General features: G+C 39.6%; 1 protein-coding gene across 2 annotated transcripts in view; it reads right to left on the bottom strand.

The window, feature by feature from the left end:
* Nucleotides 1-21,849, bottom strand: part of syt16 (synaptotagmin XVI) — a 40,232-nt gene that overhangs the window by 15,445 nt on the left and 2,938 nt on the right. Inside the window, exon 2 of one of the 2 annotated variants that reach the window (XM_084914286.1) lies at nt 4,197-4,439. In XM_084914286.1, the coding sequence (XP_084770412.1) occupies nt 4,197-4,439 (243 nt within the window). The remainder of the gene's footprint in view (nt 1-4,196; nt 4,440-21,849) is intronic. The other variant, XM_084914287.1, reaches the window with a different exon arrangement.

Raw genomic sequence — 21,849 nt, 5'->3', positions numbered from 1 at the left:
ACTTTTACAGTGAAGCAATGCGACTCAGTGGTTATACTGGCTGAAACACATTTCAGATCAACTCAGGAGCTTGTCTGCTAGAAACATAAAACCTGGGATAATTCTGACTAACAGAATAGTTTTAATAGGTTTTTAACTGCATCTGAAGGGAGATGCTCATATGTGTGGATAGCCACTATGATTTTGACATTTATACAGAATAAAATATTTTCTTCAAATTTCTGTTTTAAACTGAAAAACTTTTTTCTTTCCATTTTTATTCATTATACACAATCCTCTTTTCAAATACAAATGTTATCTCTTTTAAAGGTTGTTGTTCTTGTGGGAAGCTTTAATATTCAAAGACATATAAACATATAGATACTGAGCAAAATTTAAAAGAAGAAATATTTTGGTAACAAAAAAGCAACCTTTCAGAGAGGTCTGGTCCAAACTTAAGGCTAAAGCCCAATGCTCCACAGCCTAAGCCACACCTACTACTTGTTTTGCTGTACTCAGTGCTGCATATTAAACAGCATGAAATTATGTAGTTAGGTGTGAAATATTACTCAAAATGAAATAATACAAAGATTTTAATCTGCAGGGACCTCCATTTAAGGGAAGTTCTGGACTAAAACTGTTAAGTTTCCAGTGTTGATGTGTTTACAGTCCTGTTGTTTTCAGTCCTTAATTCTAGTTTTTGTCTGATTTCTTTAAAATAGCAAAGAACAGTGTTAAATTATGCTGTGAACAGGTCACGATGAGTGAGCCTGCTATGGCAACAGAGACTTGGGTGTTCTTGTAAGCAGCATGCGTACAGGAATCCTCTGAGTGACAAAAAATACCAATATGGTGCTGAAATCTTCCTCATCATTAATGATGATGCCTGGAAAGATCATAGCTGATAATGGTAAATGAAGGAAAATACAACATGCTAGCTCAAGTGTTGTGCTGGTTTTAATCTTGCCTGTTTGAGTTCAACAGCTATCCAAATGTATTAAAACAGGGCAGGACTGTAAGTATCATTACTGTAGTATTTATAGCCTTACTTGTTGTTCTATTCATTAGATCTGTATTTAATATTTTCTTTTTTAGTTATATATTTATAGGTCACGTCATTATTTTCTTTCTTTCTTTTTTCAAAGCAATTTTTGTGTTTCTATTTCTTATTTAGGTCTTACTACGTTTACTATTCTATTTCTATTTATAAAGAACTGATGTATTAATTTTACATAATTCAACATGTTTTGGGTTTTTTTTACATTCAGCTATGCACATGTCGCTGTATTTATTTATCTCCAAAGGTTGATTCTGTTCATCTGGACGCAGCGTTTTCAGTGGGAGAAACGTTTCGTCATTCATCCAGGTGACTTCTTCAGTCTCAGCTGACTGCAGGTTTCCCCAACCTTATAAACAATCTTATATTTTGTATGTTACATTTATACATTTGTTTATTTGTGTCTGAGTGTTCATAAGGTAAGAAACACTAGCCTGACCTTAAAGCCATTGATTGTTGTTTACAAAAGGCTAGGTTAAGAATTAGCATGTGTAGTTGATAAGAATTATTTGCTTATGTCTGATTCACCCAGAAAAAACGAATTCTGCTTTTGCCTACGATCAGGACTACCCAGCTAATTCACATACAGACAGAACAACAAAGAAATTACATAAAAGGAAAAAAATAAAAATAAAATAACAGAAAAGTAAAAATCACAAAATAGCCACAATAATTGTTTCTGTAAGGAAAAGACATTTTAATTCAATGCTCTTCTCATTTCCATTTTTTGGTTAATTTATTTAATTCTGTATAAAAGTATTTATTTATACATTTATTCAGTTATAATAAAAACATTTTTCGTCCCACACAGAAAACACAGCAGCTATCACACTGCCAGATGCTGGTTGAGCTACTAGGAATACAAAATATAAAACACAATGTTTTAAATACATTTGTTTATTACTTAATTCCTTCAATGTGATTCAGTTTTTAACTCTGTAGAATAGGATAAAGATAAGCTCTTGAGTTAACAGGACATTCACTGGTACTGTACTTGTCACTTCTCAACAACATACCCTGTGCATAAACCTGTATATGATTTTCAAAATCTACAAGACAACATATCAAGTTGTCACAAGGCAAGGGATAAAAAGACATTTCTGGCCATGTTTTACAGTTTGAATTGAACTCTAATGTTCTAACCCTAATGCAAATGTTATACTAAGGCAAACAGTTAAAAAAGACCAGATACTTAAGCTTATTAGCCCTCAGTATTGGAATATTGATGAAAATATAGGTCAAATTAACCTTAAACTTTTAACCTTGTGCTAAGCCTGAGACTAGAGTTTAAGTTAAACCTGTTTCCGCACACAGTTTGACTGAACCTGAGTTTTTAAACAGCTCCTACCTCATCCAGTGACACTCCACAGAAGTTCAGCTGTGACTCTTATGAAGAGACTATAAACAGGATATGCTGTTTGTTCAGGAAACTAGCTGGAAATAGCAGAGGCTCCACCTGTTACAGGTGAAAAACTAACAAGCCAATGTTTGCTCACAGTTTGACTCACAGTCTCCACCATCCTACTGTAGCAAATGTGAACATGCCCTTCTTTCATTTCTGCTTCCTTAATAAGAGCAAATATGGGTTTACCTCTGCTGACCACTAGTTCAATTTGCTCTTAATGCTAAGATGATTCAGAGGCTCTCAACCAGATCCGAGCTGGTTTGAAGGATTTACCCTCTTCAGGAAGCTCTCAGCAGGTCTTTTAGAATTTCTGTCAGCATTAATACAAATTAAATAATTACATTCATCAATATACAATTTAAGAATTAGGCTAAGGAAAGAAATTGTTACTACTGAAGAAAAACTCTACGCAAGAAATTCCGGAATCATCTTGTTTTCTTCCACGTACAAATTTGAGGGTTGCAGGGGACTCGTATTTATCCCAGCCATCATAGAGCGAAAGGCACAGAGCACCTTGCATGGACAGGTCACCAATCTGTTGCAGGGCTAACCTTAAACCACTTTGGTGATTCAGTGATGTGTTGCTGAAGATAAAGGTTTCACCATGAAGGTCATGAACAGTTCATGTGGCAATAAAAGATCAAAAGCAGCAGTCGGGAATGAAACCCAGCGGAATAACAAGAACAATGTGCCAAAGACCAGTGGGAATATGTTAGCTATTAATACACTGGGACTGGACACAGGTGAGGATGGGTCAGGTGCAATAAAACAGGTTTTTAAACAGGTAACTGGCACCATGTTAGCGTCTTCCCAGTTGGCTCAGGTCTAATAGATGTTTTCACAGCAGGAACTCTGGTGTGGAAGAGGCCTTTGTCAAAGTAGGAAAGGCACAGCTTTATTTAGCAATAATGACAAATGTATTCCATCTTGACTAAAGTCTGCGTCATACAAATGTGAATTTCAAAAACATTAATCATTAATCAAATTACAAGCTTTGAAATTTATATAGTTTAGAAAATAAAGTAGTAGAAGTAGCACAGTTGTAAAAAAATCCCATCTACTTTATATTTCTAACCGAGTACACAGTATTTGATTTTGAAGTGTTGTCTTCAATGTAAACGTGGCTCATGGTCATGTTTGCAAGACAGGTTATGGGACATTAAATAAAAGTTAACCTATGGTAACCTTTGCTCTGCGTGTTTGCACTGTTTGACAAGTGGGAGGAAGGAAAAAAGTTTAAGTGGGTGACAAAAATGGGAACAAAAGCTGCACCCTGAGTATCCTGCACTCTGCGTTTCTTTCTGAATTTCCTCGGAGGTGGACTTTTTCATAAAGCTTTCGCAGCGTTAACATTTTTTAATCGTGAACAGCTTTGTAGCAGTATGCGGCTGAGTCACGCAACTCCCTCTCTCATAGATACAAACTCGCCCACAGAAATCACTGGACAAATACAAACTCTCCCACGTTCTCTCTCTGCTGCTGAACACTTTAATTGGGGTCAAACTGTAAACAGGAGACGTGTACTCTCTCTGAGATGTTTCTAGTTGAGACAAACCTTGAACTTAAGTGTGGCAGGACTCACTGGCTAGTAAAACTTAAAATTCAAACACCACAGTTTTGCTGCTTCTCAGTAAAATGTATCATTTTTGGAAGCTGTCCTGTGAATTTATGACAAAATATATACGTGATAATTATGGACCCTGGCTCTCCTACACGAGTAGGCATGTTACTGTCATTGAGTTGTCAGTCACTCACCGAGGCCCTGGCGGATTCCAGCCCGTCCTTTCTTGCGACGACCGTGTACCTCCAGGCAGGGAAGACCGCCGACACGTGAGAAACACAGTTTCTTGTTGATGAAGAGGAAGAGGACGGCCAACGCCACAATGAAGACACCCACCGCCGACAGGAAGCCGATGGCCTCTGGGGTGACTGGCAGGAGCAGGGAGAGGGAGAGGGGACACACAATGACACACTGATCAGACCACACAAACAGACAGCCTGGATACATGCGCACACGTGCACACACACACACACATACATGCACGCAACAGTACGCATGGTACATGTGATACACACAGACAGACAGGTGAAACTTTAGTAGTTGAAATATCTTCAGTGCCTTGCTCAAGAGCAGAGTCAGTGCAAAAACAGTTTCACAGTTTGTTTCCTATGCTTAACCAGCAAATCAAGAGCACTGAGAAGCGTATTTTAAAGAAACCAGTTCTCGCATCATAGTCTGTGCTGGTCCATTCTATGCCAATTACAGGTCAAAGTTCATTGCTACAGTATGGTTGTGTCCAAAATCACTCACTAATTCCCTACTCCCTCTATAGGGAGTTCTATGAGAAGGACCATGTAATAGTGAGCCCATTACCAGTAAGAAAAAACAGTAATATGATTTGAGTGATCTTTTTGGCATTTATTACATGTATGCTATTTTTGTGAAGTATTTTGGAATATTCCAAGTGCACTATATAATTTATATTCACTATAAAATGGGACAGGAAAACAATAAAAACAGTCTATGGTCCAGAGACTAGTGAGTGATTTCAAACACTGCCTGTGTTGAATGAATAGCAGGACAAAAGTGCTAGCATTAGCCTAACAGCTAGAATCTGGCTAAGAACAGTAAGTAAGCTAGTTAGCTGGCCATGCTAACCACTGCAGCTTGCATGTGGTGAGGCAGGTGTGGATGACAAAAGCTACTGATTAACCTTCATTACACCTAATACACCTCTGAAAAGTATTTAAAACTTATAGTGTTAAAAAAAACAGAGTCAGTATAAAGAGGGAAAGAGTGGCAAGAATCACGATGCAATCCTGATCACACACAACAACATGCTGTGTGTGATCAGGACTGCAGAGCTACAGTATAAGTCTGTATTTACTCGTTGTAGGAGAAATTTATAGAATGATTATCTGGAGAGACTTTGTTGGATCAATAAATATCCTAGATGCAACACAGCAAGCTCTCAGCAAATAAATACTTATCACAAGCCCATCCATTTACCATCTGTGATGTGTGCATTAACACTTTATGTGCTGCATATTGCTAATCTATATACTGCCTGTACACTACTACACATAAGTAGTGAGCCAGTTCCCCTTTCTTTATATTTTGTTTCCCAGGATCTGTATTTTTGAAAAACTTTTTTAAGCTGTCTTAAACAACAGTTCTCCAGAACTTCTTCTTTTATTTGCTGCAGTTCATTCACTTATTTCTTTCAAATCCTACCTGACCATTTTCAGTGAAAATATTTTGTTTGTTAAACCATTTAACACTGAGCTATGAATCATTTAAGTATAAAAAAGGTGCCTAGCTCAAGGGATTAGTGCTGTAAATAACAGGGAACTTAACATAGGACAAACTTTAAATAGCATTGTTAGGCACTCTGATACCACCATCCTGTTGCAAAAACGTGTCAATTGTTCGCATTAATTTTTGCACCAACAAGATGAATCCCTGTGTGAGTCCCTTGAGCAAGGTGAAGAGGAAAACAGGGAGAAAAGGTTGAGAAATGGACTAAAAATCAGTGGCAACGGGTTTCATGGAGAGATTAATCTAAATTTGAAATTTCTGGTTCAAATCATTATCAATATGCATAGATGAGTTCAGGACAGAGGTAGTGAGTGTTATGGTTTGGGGCTACATTTCAGCCAGTGGTCTTGGAGATCTTATTCAAATTGATTGAATCATGAATGCAGAAAGTACCATCATATTTTAATCCACCATGCAATCCCTTCTGAAAAGCATATGGTTGTCAATGGCTTCATTTTTCAGCATAACAATGTTCCCAAACACACTGCAATGCAGAAAAAGCATACCTGAGTATGGAAAGAAACCCAAAACATACACACACAATTCTAAACACTATCAGTCATGGACTGGCCTCCCCAGAGAGCTTGGACCTCGACATTACTGAAGCAGTGTGAGATCAGCCTGGGGGAAATATTCTTAAAGAAATAACTTAACCCTCTCAGGCTCAAATTAACTTTTAGTTGCTAATGCACAACCAAGTCCTGCAGTGGTACTTCTGAGTAAAAAAAACTCATAAAATATGTATGTGGGGTAATCAGGTTGTTTTTAACTGTTGCAAATCGGCTACGCCTGCCTCGAGAGGGTTAAAGAAATTAGAAGACATCTTAGCTAAGAAAGTTCAGGCTGTTGAAGAATAAAGGTGATCATTAAATATTTGTTTTCATGCTTGTTTGATTTTTTTCTGCTTTATGTGCTCTATTTTCATGTTTGCACATGCCTCAATAAATTAGTGCACCTATATTTCATTGTCATGTAAGAAAGTAGTGATGAAAGTTGGTCAAAACTAAGAAACGGGTGACCAGACAGGCAAACTGAGGTAGACATGGGCAGAGATGAAGAGAAACGCGAGGGTGTACTACTCTGCTCTGCTCTCAATGAGGTGCCTTAGTCTCCTTTAGCACGATGAAAAGAAATGAAAGGGATGAGGGACAAGGTGCCTTTTCCTGTTTCCACGGTAACGTTTCAGTGAGCAAAAATCAATGGAACTAAATGAACATGAGTACACATTCTACTGGGAGCTGACGCCAAAGAAAGCACTCGGCAGTGTAGGTGGTGAGGATTCAATACACCTTTTTTTAACTCTCCACCTTTTGTTTTTGCCTCTCTTTAACTTTCATTCATGAGAACCTAAACTCCCACGCTTTACAGACGTACCTGATGTACCTTCATCTACACCGTAGACTTCCACCCACATTGTGTGTTCCTACGCGACGGCAAAATAATGAGCAACAACAGCAGATGGTTTCTGTTGAGAAGAGGTTTTGACTGCTTAAAAAGACTTTAATCCTTATTTACTTTCTTCCTATTTAGGATCTAGCTCCTAAGAAATTCTAATACTGTTATTGTGACTCATGAGCCTTTCCTTTCTTCTCGTTATAGAGAGAAGACATAAAACTAGAGCTCCATTGCTATATTTCAGAAATAAGAAACACTTATTCAAAACTTCACAGTTATTTTTAACTATTCAGTAAACAAGCATCACTGGAACAGAGCCTTTCTCAACAAAGCCATGCAGCTTAGTTCTTATTTATATAAAGACTGTAGTGTATCAGACACGTATTTTTTCTATATTTTTTTGGTATTATGTTTTGATGCATTTTTAAGTCTAATGTAAGCTGGGTTGTAACACAATCCCAACTTGTGTATCTTTTCTGCTAGTTAGTTATCTTGCTAGACAAACTAATATTTTTCATTCATTTTATCATTTAACATTTATTCACGAAAAGCCTTCAGAACTATTTAGTGAAAAAGTTTATGAAAATTAAACTCCAGGAGCATTCTTCAGTTTTCCCTAAGAAGCAATAAGAAATGCAAAGTAAGCAACTGAGTTAGAGAAGGTGACGTCACTATGGCAACTGTGGCTCTCTAGTTTTTATGTGCAAACAATGTTGTTGACAATAGCAGTGGCTAGTGTGAACCCAGAACTGCAGTCAGTAATAGGGAACATGAGACTAATCGTAACCCGTGTAACACGTTACTGTACTCACATTTTTCAGTAACGTGGCAATGTAGTGTGCTAAATTCAGTAATTACATTATAGGTACAGGTAAAGTTAAACAAACATGTTTTTTTTTCTTCCTGCACATTTGCACTACAAGCAGCTAATTTAAATACATATTCAAGAAGACAACTGTGGAATGGTCTACGACTTATGAGGAATGGGTTGATGTATTTTTTACTTGTATTTGTACTGCATGAAAGGACAAGAGCATGATGGGGAAATGCAGTTGATGCCTTGACTGAATAATACTGCTAACTAGGGCTGCCACGATTAGTCGACTAGTCACGATTACGTCGACTATCAAAATTGTCGACGACTGATTTTATAGTCGATGCGTCGTTTGAAGCTTCGTAAGATCCCAAAAGACGCAGGAATAAGTAGTAGGATTTAAGAGTGTAATAACGGACTGAAACAGAAGATGGCAGCACTGCATGTACAAGGATGCCAGCTGCCGTTAAACCCCGAAGAAGAAGTAGCTCTGTCCCAGAATTCATAGCGCAGCCCAGCTCAGTTTCCAACAATGGCGGCAGCTAGTTAGTTTTAATATTACTGTTATTATTCTTTCTGGGTCACAAAATAAATGTTTAACATATTTTCAGGCGAGAATGTAGCTGAGTAAACCTCAAATATCTGCTCAGTTTATCAAGACACCACATATTTTCAAAAGCGCTCCGACGTTTTCAGAGACATCTGTTACCCACTAGCTCGATAGCTAGCCGGGGGCAAGGCTCACTAGAGCCCATCAGTGTTGCCAACTTAGCGACTTTGTCGCTATATTTAGGAGTTTTCAGACCCCCTTAGCGACAAATCTGGCGACTTTTTCTGATGTTGTTGGAGACTTATTTATGACGACTTTTTGACGTGAAAGCGCTTATGGCTTTTACTCTCAACAAGCAGCGGTGCTGCCGTGGGCACTAGTGATGTGCGGATCGATCCTGAAATATCGATTCCTCCGATACCAGTCATTTATGTTCTAGAATCGATTCTCACATTAAAATATCGATATTTTAGTAATTTAGAGTAAATTTGTAGTTTATCATTAACAGGAATACAGTGGAAAGAAACTATAACATTCGGATTGTCTACATTCAAAGTAACTACTTCCTCTTCCGCCTTTCATAGTCATATGCGAAATAGGCTGTCTGTCTTGCAGCCCCTTGGCGTGCACACTCACAACAATGGCTGAGCGTAATTGGAGTCATATGCAAACCTATTTTACCTCCACAAAAACTGAGACGTGGTTTGCGATACATGTGGCAAAAACGTGAGGTGTTGTGGCCACACTAGGGAGACATTCAAAAAGGCTGTTGGGGTGGGGGGGGATAATTACATTTTACAGTGTTTATTTATCGGATAAAATACGTTAAATGTCCGGAAACAGCGGAGGGGTCCAAATTCAGAGGCTGCTTCCACCTGAGGACCCGGGCCTTCGCGGTCTAAAGAAAGCCGGGTATATGGCACGAGCTCCCTCGGTGGAGTGAAATGCTGCCGTCTGCTCCTTGCTATCTAAAATATAACCGGGCGCTGGCGCAAACTCTCGACCGTCTCACACTTCTGATTAATCAGTTTTCTGTTTGACGTTTATTCAGCTGTGTGAAAACCCCGGAGGAACCCTCCTGAGGGATTAATAAAGTTTAATTTAATTTAATCTAATCTAATAACTTTAATCTCAGCCAAAGTGATTTACTCACGAACAAATAAAACACTGAAAAAGCCAAACAATAACATTTTTAAGTTATCTAAGTGACTTATATATCATGTTTAACCCGAGTAGCGAAAGACCGCGGGGGTTTGAAGACGATGTGTCGATGGGCTGATATTTGAAGTTTACACAGCTACATTCTCACCTGAAAATATGTTAAAAGTTTTTTTGCGACAGAGAAAGAGAAATAAGAGTAATATTAAAACCAAGCAGCTGCCGTCATTGTTGGAAACAAGTACTCTGATGTCCTGTAATCATTATGATGCTATAATTTGAGATACAATAAATAAAATAAGTTTTTGTACAAAGTATCGGTATCGGATCAGTATCGTCGATACCACCCTGAATATTAACTGGTATTGGATCGGAAAGGAAATCAGTGGTATCGCACATCACTAGTGGGCACCTCGCCCGTTCCAAAGCGCTCACGGGCGGAGGATAGTCCTCCCCCAGCTGCTATCAGGGCAGAAGATGTTCACACCTATGCCTCCGAACTACAAATGAATCGCGCATGAGCGAAGCTGCTGCTCCTGCACTGACTGTAATGCAGTTAGTTCTTCTTTTACTGTTATGCTGTTTTGTGCATCAGGTTTAAAACTACTTATAAACACACACACACAGTAACTCCACCAGAGTGCCTATTTCGGGTCACTTTTGCCGGTCCAAGCCCGGATAAAGGAGCAGGGTTGGAATTGTGACATTACAAAAAACAATAATTGCTAAAATAAATTAAATTTGTAGTTCTAAATAAATTCTAAATGCATTTAGGACGTTTTTTTACTCACTTTATGTCTCTTCCACGATGTTATTTCCAGTGTTGGGACTAACGCGTTATTAAGTAACGCGTTACAGTAACTACGTTATTATTGTGGTAATGAGCACGGTAACTAGTTATTATGCCAAAACCGGGAACGCGTTACTCGTTACTGGGATTTAGATAGGCTCGTTATTCGTTACTTCGTGTGGCGGCTATCGCGGAGCTTCCACAGATTCAATAACATTAGCAAGTGGTGGAAGCCAGCAGGTGGATGAAGGAAAAGGGAGGCAAGAGGAGAGACCCGAAGCGGCCGCTGGTCCGAGAGTGTCAGGTGAACTGAACTTCAGGTAAGACGTTATGACCTGCAGTCTATCTGGGTCAGATATAAACCAAGTTTAGTTGGAGTTTATTTTCGTTATGCTGACTTTTTCGTACTGCGTGCTAGCTAGCATGACGGAGTTTCTATACAGCTGGGTGGGTGCTATGTTACTGATGTTGAACTTTATTTTGTTCATAAGGTTAATTATTAGAGTTGCCAACCATCCCGTAAAAAACGGAATCGTCTCGTATTCAGAGAAAATATTACGCGTTTCGTATTGAGGTGGAAAGGAACACAGTTTGTCCCGGACTTCAGCTAGAATGGAAAAAGACACAAAGCTGGAGTTATTCTGTCTTTACGCTGTCAGCTGCCTCTTCTCCTCTCATTCTCTCACCCTCCCTCTCCTGTTTCTACTTCAATCATGAAACTGATCAATGATCAGCTGATTGGCTTTTCTCTCTCGTTTATTTATCGCCCACTTTGCGCCAGAAAGAGGAAACCAGCGGATGTCGCGCTAAACAACAGCAGCACGTTTAAGCTTGATCAGCTGTTGTTAGAATGTATTTAATATTAATTTCTAGTATCAGCTGATGTTTGCTGGAGCCACAGCTGTAAAGCTGCTGGTCATGATGTCGGTTTGGATATGTGGTGAGAGGGAAACATGAAGATGAAACCAGGAGATGTCCTTACTGAATCATCAGAGCTGTGATGGAGAAACAGGTTTACCTTTTAGGTGACATGAATGAGTTGAAGGGAAGTTATGAACTGTTTCTGAGAGACAAATAACACCAGGATCCTTTTCTAAGTAGCTGACAGCTGGTAACTGTGCAGGGGCGGATCTAGCAAAGTGTTGCCAGGGGGGCAGGTAGGGCATTAACAGGGAAAGGGGGGCACAAGGAAATACTTTCTTATTCTCATTTAAAATGTCTCACTTTTAAAAAAATAATTATCTGAGTCTTACAACAAACAATTGATAGATTGATACATATATACCATCAGAACAGTGTACATCACTGTCACAACAGTGTTTATTTTCATTCAAAGGCTTTATGATTTTTCCTGTAATGGTCAAATAGTCAAATTCCCCGGGACAATTTTTTTGTCCCAGTCCAGCCCTGTACGCAGCTCATCTGCAGTCTGGTGTTACCTACATCTTCCTATTCAGAAGGCAGAATTTCCGAGTTCCTAGTACAATCGAAAGCACCACGACTGCAGTTTTTGTGTTGGATGTAAAAAGCAAGCTAGGATAGAATCAGGTGTGGGATTTCTCTCGTGGAAATGTGCACACTATTTTTTCCTTTCTATAGGTGGCACAGTGCACTTGTGGCAAGTAAGCAAGCTAGAAGACTGGCAATCTTGCTGGGTATCCAGTTACAGAAGCAACACATTAACAAGAGAATTCTGAGTAAAACCAAAGTTACTTTCCCTAGTAACTAGTTACTCTGAAAGTAACGAGTAACTTGAAGTAACTGAGTTACTTTTGATAGTTACATTACTAGTTACTTCTAAGTTACTAATTTAAAGTAACTTACCCAACACTGGTTATTTCTCTCTCCAACAACGTAGGTTACAATTATATTAGCATGACCAATTATGCAAATTAGGCGTTGACGTCATTTAGCGACTTCTAGCGACTTTTAGGACAGCCAATAGCGATTTTCCTTACTGAGGAGTTGGCAACACTGGAGCCCGTGAGAACACCGGACTCCCGGCAAATTGTTTTCAAACCCACCGCCGTCTTTCGCTACTCAGGTTAAACATGATATATAAGTCATTTAGATAACTTAAAAATGTTATTGTTTGGCTTTTTTAATATTTTATTTGTTCCTGAGTAAATCGGTTTGGCTGAGATTAAAGTTATAGTTTTTACACAGCTGAATAAACGTCAAGCAGACTACTGATTATCAAAAGTGTGAGATGCTCGAGAATATACTCCGGTGTCCCGTTATATTTTAGATAGCAAGGAGTTTATTAAACTTCACCGAAACAATCTGCAAATTTCATTAAAATTTAACAAACTATCATCTTGTCTTTATTTTTAGTTAGCACATACCTTAAACACTTAAAGCTGTAAGCTAATGATAGTTATATAAGAGCAGATGCTGCTGGTGCAATAAGCTGTAGTTGTACGTCCAATGGATGCATGATCTGATTAGTCGACTAATCGCAAAAATAATCGGTGACTAGTCGACTATCAAAATAATCGTTTGTGGCAGCCCTACTGCTAACACAACTTTGGCTCACTGAAAGCATCTGCAAAGGCAGCATGCTAACACCTAAAAAACCCAGAGTGACATTAAAGCTGAGTGCATGCTGACTCCAGTCCAGCAGCCATTGTTTCTACAGTAGAACCACTCTCACTTTAAAGTTGTTTTGGGCCGATTTTCAACTTGTGTTCATATTGTAAAAACTAAAATGAAGCTTCTATACATGTGGATTTAAGTTGTTGCATGGACACTGCACATATAAAGGCTAATTTGGATCATTGGGCCCTGCTCTTAAAAACTGACACAGATTTGATACTATCAGTGAAGCTGGATTTAACAAATAAGTGCTTCAAGTTTCCGTTTTAAAAACATGTTTAACGCCATCTTCTGTCTGTGTGGAACATGATGTCATGTTGTTGGTTGGTTGTTTGGTTGCAGCTAAAAGATTTTATTTTATGTTAGTCAGCTAGAGACAGAATCGATAACTCAAAAGAAAATGAGAAGACTAAAGCTAAAAGTCAGTTCAAGAAGATCACTTTTGTGCTGTCCTGGCTTTAACAATGAGTTTTATGTTAAGAAATCGAGGACATATTGTCCACTTTCACTGTCTGTCTCTTTAGCAGTAAGTGGCTCTACGTTGTTTAGCTAGCTGCACTCATACAGGAAAATCCAGCTGTTAGCTGTAATGTTCGGGTATGTAAAGCACTTTATAAATGAGCACAGTGTGGAGGAGAGCCTGTTTGATCACCAGACCAACAAGCTGGAGTCCAACACTCCAGCTTTTCCTCACCAGACCAGGTGTGCCAGCAATCAGCTGGCAAAGCAGATGTTTGAATGATACGATCAGCACAATTTTATGCAATAAAATATTCGCTTTTACCAATACAAGCAGTTTACAATATCACAGGTTACTAGATGCATATCAGACCAAAAACATAACTGCTTCTTATCGAAGACAAGTGAAAATGCATCACATACATCGTGTTTTTCCTGCAGACATGCTGATGGGATATCCACGTTTGTGGTGTGGTGTAGTTGTGTATGTAGCAAACTGTTTGAAATGGCTTGGGCAAAGAAAGAGAATTCATTGCATAAAATAGCGCTGATCACAACACCTGATTGCACTGCTCGGTACAGCCAGCCAAAATCAGAGTTTCTGACTCCAACTTGCCGGTCCGGGTGAAAAACCTGTAACCTGACTCAAACAGGCCTCCACACAGTCCTCATTTATGAAGTGCTTTACAAACCCAAACATTACAGCTCACAGATGGATTTTCCTGTTTGAGTGCAGCTAGCCAACCAACTTTACTGAAAAAGAGACAGAGAGTGAAAGTGGACAGTACATCGTTGGTTTCCTAACATGAAATTCATAAACATTTTTCAATTTATTTCTTAAATCCTGCTCCTTAGACAGTGTTACATCTACGTCAGTTTTTGAGAGCAGGGCTCCATGATGTAACTGGAGCACAAACTGGGTGTCATCAGGACACTACAACACAGAGCGAACACCATCCCCACAGACACAGCGGCCAGGGAGGCAGAAGAACAGCACATCAAGAAGACCCTTTACATCCCAGCTGGACATTTGTCAAAGCTGGGACGGCACTTAAAGAACGCTCCAGCCAATCCAGGAGAAAAGGACAACTGCTGCCTAGTAATGCCTCAGTGATCCCGTATGTGTCAGGAGTATCAGAACAGTTGAGACACATTTTTTGTAAACACCGTGTCTCTGTAGCTTTTAAATGCCAAAACATGATGCGCCAAAAACTGGCCCACGCCCAAGGATCGGGTCCACCAACACAAACAGAGTAACATAGTGTACGCTGTTAAGTGCAGGAGGATTGCTATGATTTATACATTAGGGAAACCAAACAACCTCTGATGAAGCAGATGGTTCAACACAGAAGAGCTACCTTGTCAGGCCAGGACTCTGCAGTCTATTTACACCTACAGGCCAGTGGACACTCTTTCAATGATGAGGATGTACACATCCTGGACAGGGAGGAACGCTGGTTTGAGCGCGGAGTCAAGGAGGTTATTTACGTGAAAAGGGAATCGAGTAAGGGCCCTAAAGGTACATCTGTCACCATCTTAAAATGCTATAATTGCAGCCATTCCCCAACTCTCTGTGAATGGTACTCGTGACCATTGATCAGTGGTCTTTGATCAATGGTATGTAATCAATGGGCTTTGATCAGTGGTTGTTGATCAATGGTCATGACAATTTGCATATTAATGATCAAGGAACTGACCTCACAGCCCATTGTTCACTCAGTGGTGCTAGTTTCAGTCATTGTGCACTCACGTGGATGAGTCACGAAACGTTTCTCGCTATATCCAGATGAACAGAATCAACCTTTTGGGAAGTAGTGCAACAACTACAGTTACTTTGTTGCAAAATGAGTAATTAAGTAAAGTAATGCAATTATTATTAAATAATACTAAAAATATGAATAATAATTAATTGTTTTGAGTGACAACCTTAACACTGATCATAACTATACAAATATATCACCAGCAGGTTGGAGCACCATTTCTCAGCTCAACTTAACATCATTAAAAGCACAATGTTCTGCCAGTAAATCCACAGCTGGATGTTGGTTCACGTAAACAACACTAGAGAAAACCAAACCTTCTCTCACTTGGTTCCACTTGAACTGCACACTGCAGACATGACAATGTAGAGACGACATCTGCGTACCACCAGTGATGTTGTTTTGGTGTCCGTGCAGAGGATAACGCCTACTAAGAAAATGCCCACCACAGCCACAGCCTGTTCACCAGCTGCTATCTCACAAGTAAGACTCAAGAATAACGAGCAAAATTACTGAACTTCTCCTCCACGCTTGCAAACCATAAAAGGGAATTACGTATTAATTCTTGATTTGTGTTCAGAAGCAAATTGCTTAGTTTGTACAATGCAGGGCTTCACCACATGATTCTGTCTCTCAAGGTTGAGAGACTGAAGGATAAATATAGGGTTATTTCAGTGAAGTTGCCAACTGTAACCACTGTAACAAAGAAAAACAAAACTGTGCATTTTTTTCTTTCAAAGAAGAAATGCTGCTGTCACCAGTTCCTCACAGTCTCTGCAGACAGGCCACCAGCTTTCTACATGTTCAGCTTCTGTTCACTCCCACAGAGAGAGAAGTGTGCAAGTGTGCATGACAGATGCAGCACGGGAACACTCCTGCTCTGGCTATAACGCTGTCCAAATTTCACTTTGAAAGACATCACGCCACCTACTCACTTCTCCACTCACAGGCTTGTGACGACATCGACCGAGAGAGCGCACCTCACTGCATTATCAGTGTTACATTACTTTTAAACGGGAGAAGCTAACAGACAGCTCCTCCTTATTTATTTACAATATACGATACATGTTATGGTAACTGAATTCTAATTCCTTTCAATGGAATTATACAAATATTGATTATCCCCGAAAAGTAACGAATTCCTAATAAATTAATTCCCAAGAGATGCAGAAGTGAACACAGTGTGACGGTAAATGTTTGGATGGTGTGTTCGGGTGTGGCTGTAAATTGGAGTTTCCCTCTCAGCTGCTCTGACAGTCAGACACTGAGCTCAGTGTTGGAAACTCAGAGCCTCCCACTGTCTACATGCAGATGGACAGGAAGAAACCCTTGGTCAAAGTCTGCCCTCACACCTGCCACACACACACACACACACACACACACACACACACACACGCACACACACACAAGCGCACATGTGTGCCACTCAACAAGGCAGAATTTCAAACATAAAAATACTTGAATGAGAAAATAATCTAAAATAATCTCTGTGAAAGATGATTTTCTTCATTGAACCAAGAGCTAAAAACAGTTTGTTGAACATGCAAACCTATAAAAGGCAAGACCACATTTTATTTATTTATTTTTTTCTCACAAGCTGATCTTAGCGAGATATCAGATCCGAGTAATGAGATGCAGAAATCGAAAAATTCCCAATCGCTAATCTGCGGCAGACCTCTGTTGTGAAAGACTGTTTGTGCATCAGTGCATGCTAAATCTTTATCCGCTGATTAATATGCAGCTGCTGACTTTTCCAGCCTCGCCTTTGAAGTGAGTAGCTCCAGAGGAGAGAAGAGAGCACTTTGATCTGAGCGTTCGAAAAGAAAGTTAAAAAAAAGAAGTCACACAGCAGCAGCGGCAGCGAATGCCACGTTGTTACCACTCATTAACAGGGATATGAGTGGTCTTGAAGAGGAAAAACATGCTGCTTTGTAGTTTTTCCTTTCTTCTTCTTCTTCTTTTAGCCATGAATAAAGCATAAGGAGTACATGCTGTCTCTCTCAGTTCATTCTAAGGTCACTCATTAATGTGGGTAATTAGTTTCAAGACTTGTGGCCTCTTTGTGTGTCTCCTTATCCTCTGTCTACAAATTAATACTTTAACACACAGCTGAATGCTCTCTTCTCACTGTAATGAAGGCAGACGCCTGATGATTATTTCTCTGTCTGGAATTGAGCAACACCATGCACAATCTAATTATGAAAACCTGTTTTATTCCATTCAGTATCCCAGTAGGGCTACATTTATCATCATTTTTTTTTCCTGCTTGTTCTTTTATTATTCTATACACACCACAAAACACCTCTAAAAGTAATGTTTTGTCCAGTCAATTTATTAAGCACAACTAGATACTGGATGGCTCAGTTCTTTGAATAAAGGTTGCTCAGTGGCACATACGCTAACTCCCGTAATGTCTGGCTCACGGAAAGTGCTCAGTCAGCCTGAGAGCTGTGCAAAAAGTCCCGGTCCCTAGCAGACTGCCATTAGGAAACACCACACGCGCATACACAACAATTTATAAAAGAAAACAAAGTTGGAACTGAAATTTCATCACAAATTTCAAACTGTCTTGTGCACTACCTGTTCCTCAACAAAGTAATCACATTACATGTATATGAACATAGAGGGCGAGACACCGAACTGTGGTTCAACACCCTGACAAAAAGCAATCAGCCACCAGCACCAACCACGAGGAGCCTAAGAAACACAGAAACATCGGCACAGCATGTTTTCATTGTCAAACACACTGACCACAAGGTAAAGAGCACGTATGCACACACACACACACCTGAAAATCATAGTTTCCTTGGAAACAGTCCATTGGCTCTATTATGGTATAATGAATGTGTTTTTTCCCACCCACATGTAAGAAGGTCTCATGTTACCATGGTGCCATCTGTCTGTCCTGATTGGCTGGGAGGACAAGAACATCTCGGGGTTGAGAGATGATGAAGAAAAAAAAACAAGTCAAAAGTGGTTTCATTTGGAGCGGAGCTCCGAGAAAGACAGTCAGACAGCCTGGGCTCTGGGTTCACTAGTCTATGAATATGCAGAACTGAGCCAGGTGCAAATGCTCTATTCATGCAACCCTGAGGTCCCAAATGTGGTTCCTGTGAACTCGAATGAGGAGACGGCACAAACACGCTCACCATAAGGTATTGAGCAAATCTGAGCATTTTTAACTGCAAGAAGAAGGAGAATCATAAAGTCTCCTCATTAATACTTTGTAGAGACAAAATTGATGAGCTAGAGCTTCACTGAAATATTCTGCCGTAGCTGTTTTGAGCTGAAGCAAACCTAAATGATGGTGATAACACCACCGAGCTTTACCACTTTATGACGTCTTCTTTTGATAAGAGAAATATTTTCAAGTAAAGCCAGTTTTTTTTTTTTGTTAGTCTGATTTAAAGATTCAAAGAATTATTCAATGAATTATTAACCACATGCAGCTTTTCACCAGCTATCTGAAACATACTAAAAAAATCAAAAACCAAAACAAAGCCATATTTACAGGGAAGCTGCCATGTGTGCTGAGCCAGTCTATCCCTGTGAGGTGAATGACCGTTCCAGCAAAGCTTCTAAAAGGAGCTGGTCTCGGTTAGATGTGTCAGTGAGGAAACGCTCAGGTAACATTTTCCAATCAGCGTGGCTCACTAGCTTGTCTTATTTTAAAGAACAGGAGCTGTATGAAGCTGGTTAAAGCCTTAACTTTAATCAAAGATATCCCTCAACAGCACGTATTTTTGTCTAACTGAGGAATAACTTGATTATATTGCGATGTACTGTGAAATTTTCTTTGAATATGACTTCCTGTGAAGTATTCTAAGCCTTAAATGTCTTAGCAACAAAACTATTAATGCTTCATGCATTGCTGGGAAACCAGGATTTACAATACTAGTGCTGAGCTCCCATCTGCTGGTAAAATGCTGCATTACCACGGCAACACCAGAGGACTCCGCTGCTACACCGGAGGCTCGGGAGTCTTTATAGAGCCTATGACGTAACCTACGCAAGTGGCCAACATTGTGGCCGGCATTATGTGGTGCATTATGTGTTAATTAAAGTGTGGTTGTGTCCCAGTGTTTTATATGTGCTGCCAGTTCTGATAGAAACATATGAAATTTGGGGACTTTGGGGACTTTTCCCTCCTGAGTGCCCACTCTTTGTTGTGGTAAGTTTATTTCTGTTGCCAGAGGGAAAAGACATCTTTCACCACGTTTGTACATTCCTTCACGTCCACTCCAGGAGTTTCAGGAATCCCACTCAAGGAATTTGCTGACATTTGTGAATCTTTACATTAGGGGTGTCAGACATAAGATCGGATGGAGCTGAAAATATCAAGATAGGGCAGATGTTTGACTTTTAACTGTATTTTCATAAGTTTTACGGCTTTTTATGTTGATAAAGAACTAACTGAATGCCATTCATATACACCAAAGTAATTCAGTAACAGATAAACAACTACATGACTGAAGTTGCTATTTTTTCACTACTGACTATATCATCGATACTCGCTCGCTTGAGATTAAGTCAAACTGAATGATTAGCTACATTTCTCAGTGTAAAACCTTTACCACACAGTTAAAAAAATTCAAGCACAAATGCTGACTATTTTAATACTTATGATTTTAGGAGTTAGAAGTAAATGCATGTTCCACATACAGATCATAAGTGGTATATTAAAAGCATGTTAATAGAAGTGAAAATATTGATTGAATCTCTGAAAATTTTCCGTTTTCCAACTACACCTTCAACTTTACAACATAAAAAACAGCAGTGCTCACATTATCTATTCAATTGTGCACCAACACTAATTTACACAGAGCCTTTGCCACCTCGCTCTTACGCCCATACTGGTAACTACATGTACACGGAAGCAATGAGAGCTTAAATGACTCTGCTATTACTACAGATAAATATTTCTCTTTTCTTATTTGAAAAACAGCACCTACACTTTAGAATATTTTATATCATGTAAAACAAAAATCTAAATGAAATTTCCAAAGTTTCTTGTTGCAAAGTCTATCGAACTACTAAACAAATCCGCTAACAAACCACTAAGAAAAGCAACACTATTTAAAGCTTACACAAGACAAGCATCAAAGAAATAAATAGAAGATAAATAAAAAGAGGCAGAAAGTGGCCACTGTCCCAGCAGAGGGCCCAGAGCAACATCAGTGGTTCAGCACCTAATTAAGGCACCTGCCGAGTGTTTTTCATGCTAACTTGTGCTTCCTGACCTGCTCTGCCCAACAATCAGATGACCCCCTTGGAGCAAGCACTTTGGTGACAGTGGGAAGGAAAAACTCCCTTTTAACAGGAAGAAACCTCCGACAGAACCAGGCTCAGGGAGGGGCGGGGCCATCTGCTGTGACTGGTTGGGGTGAGTCTCACATGCTGGGAGAAGGTAAGGTCTGCGAGGAGATGGGGTGAGGATAAGCCAAAGAAGCTTGTCTCTCCCCGTCCACCTCACACCAGCTAAAAAACAACCTGGATTCATTTGGTTTGTTTCACTGTGCTGACTTCAACTTTTTGTGTTTTGTTTCTACTGTCCCGATTTAACATAATTCGTAGTTGATTTGTACGTTTCAGCTTGAGAATCTCTGGACTCCTTCATTTGTGTTCCTATTTAAGATCATTTCTAACTTAGTTAGAAAATATAGGGGATATAATTTGACCGCGCAGTTTAGAGGCATAACAGGTAATGTCTCAGGGTAAAACAAGCTCTGGAGTCTTTGTAACGTTCACCAACCGTAATACCGAGTATAAATCCCTAATGAACAGAATACATCAAAGGAAAATGTTGAGAAATTAAAGCTCTCCAACTTTTAACCTACTTTCTTTTGCTGGCGGCGGAGTTTCAGTGATTCCTCCTTCCCTGGCCATGCCGTTTCTCCTCTTCCTCACTTCCTTCTACTCTAATTTTAATCTTCTCTACAATTTGACCAGTGAAGAACTTGACTGCTTCACTCCCTCCTTCATCCCTCAGTCCTCCTGCTCCTGTAAATGCAACCGGATCCCTCAGTCTGAGCTGCTTTGTGCCCAGTGTGAGCCATCAATCAGCGCAGCCTTCCTGTCTCCCAGTGGGCGAGGCAGATGTGTCTTCCTGAATACCACCAAGGCACAACAACGAGGAGGAAGGCAGAGAAAGCGAATACACAACTGGACTACAGAGCTCACAACCGCTTATTTGTAATATTTGTTTTTATATTTAGAATCAGGAAGGTGAGTGAGGATGAGAAGCTTAGTTGTTTAACACAACTTTTAAGTTCAATAACAGCATTTAATATGCCTGCCCTCCCCCAAACATAGGTATGACTGAACTTGCAATAACAACTTTTGGCCACCTGGGGCAGCACAAACAACAGTTGAAGTGGAATATTTAGTGTTTGGATTTTGTTTATTAATCATTAGGACTTCCATTAGTTTCTGCCTTGGCAACATCTTCCCAGGGTTTGCTGTTATGCTTTGTAAGTAAACAGTATAATCAAAACAATGTCATTAAATTAGGCAACATAATTCATATATTATTAAATTATTAATGATGCTGTTGATGACTTGGCACATT

The sequence above is a fragment of the Perissodus microlepis genome, chromosome 19, assembly GCF_051167445.1.
Source record: "Perissodus microlepis isolate ML-2025 ecotype Zambia chromosome 19, ASM5116744v1, whole genome shotgun sequence".
In the NCBI taxonomy this organism is placed as follows: Eukaryota; Metazoa; Chordata; class Actinopteri; order Cichliformes; family Cichlidae; genus Perissodus; species Perissodus microlepis.
Note: the sequence above shows the minus strand (reverse complement) of the source record. Positions and strands in the feature narration are given on the sequence as shown.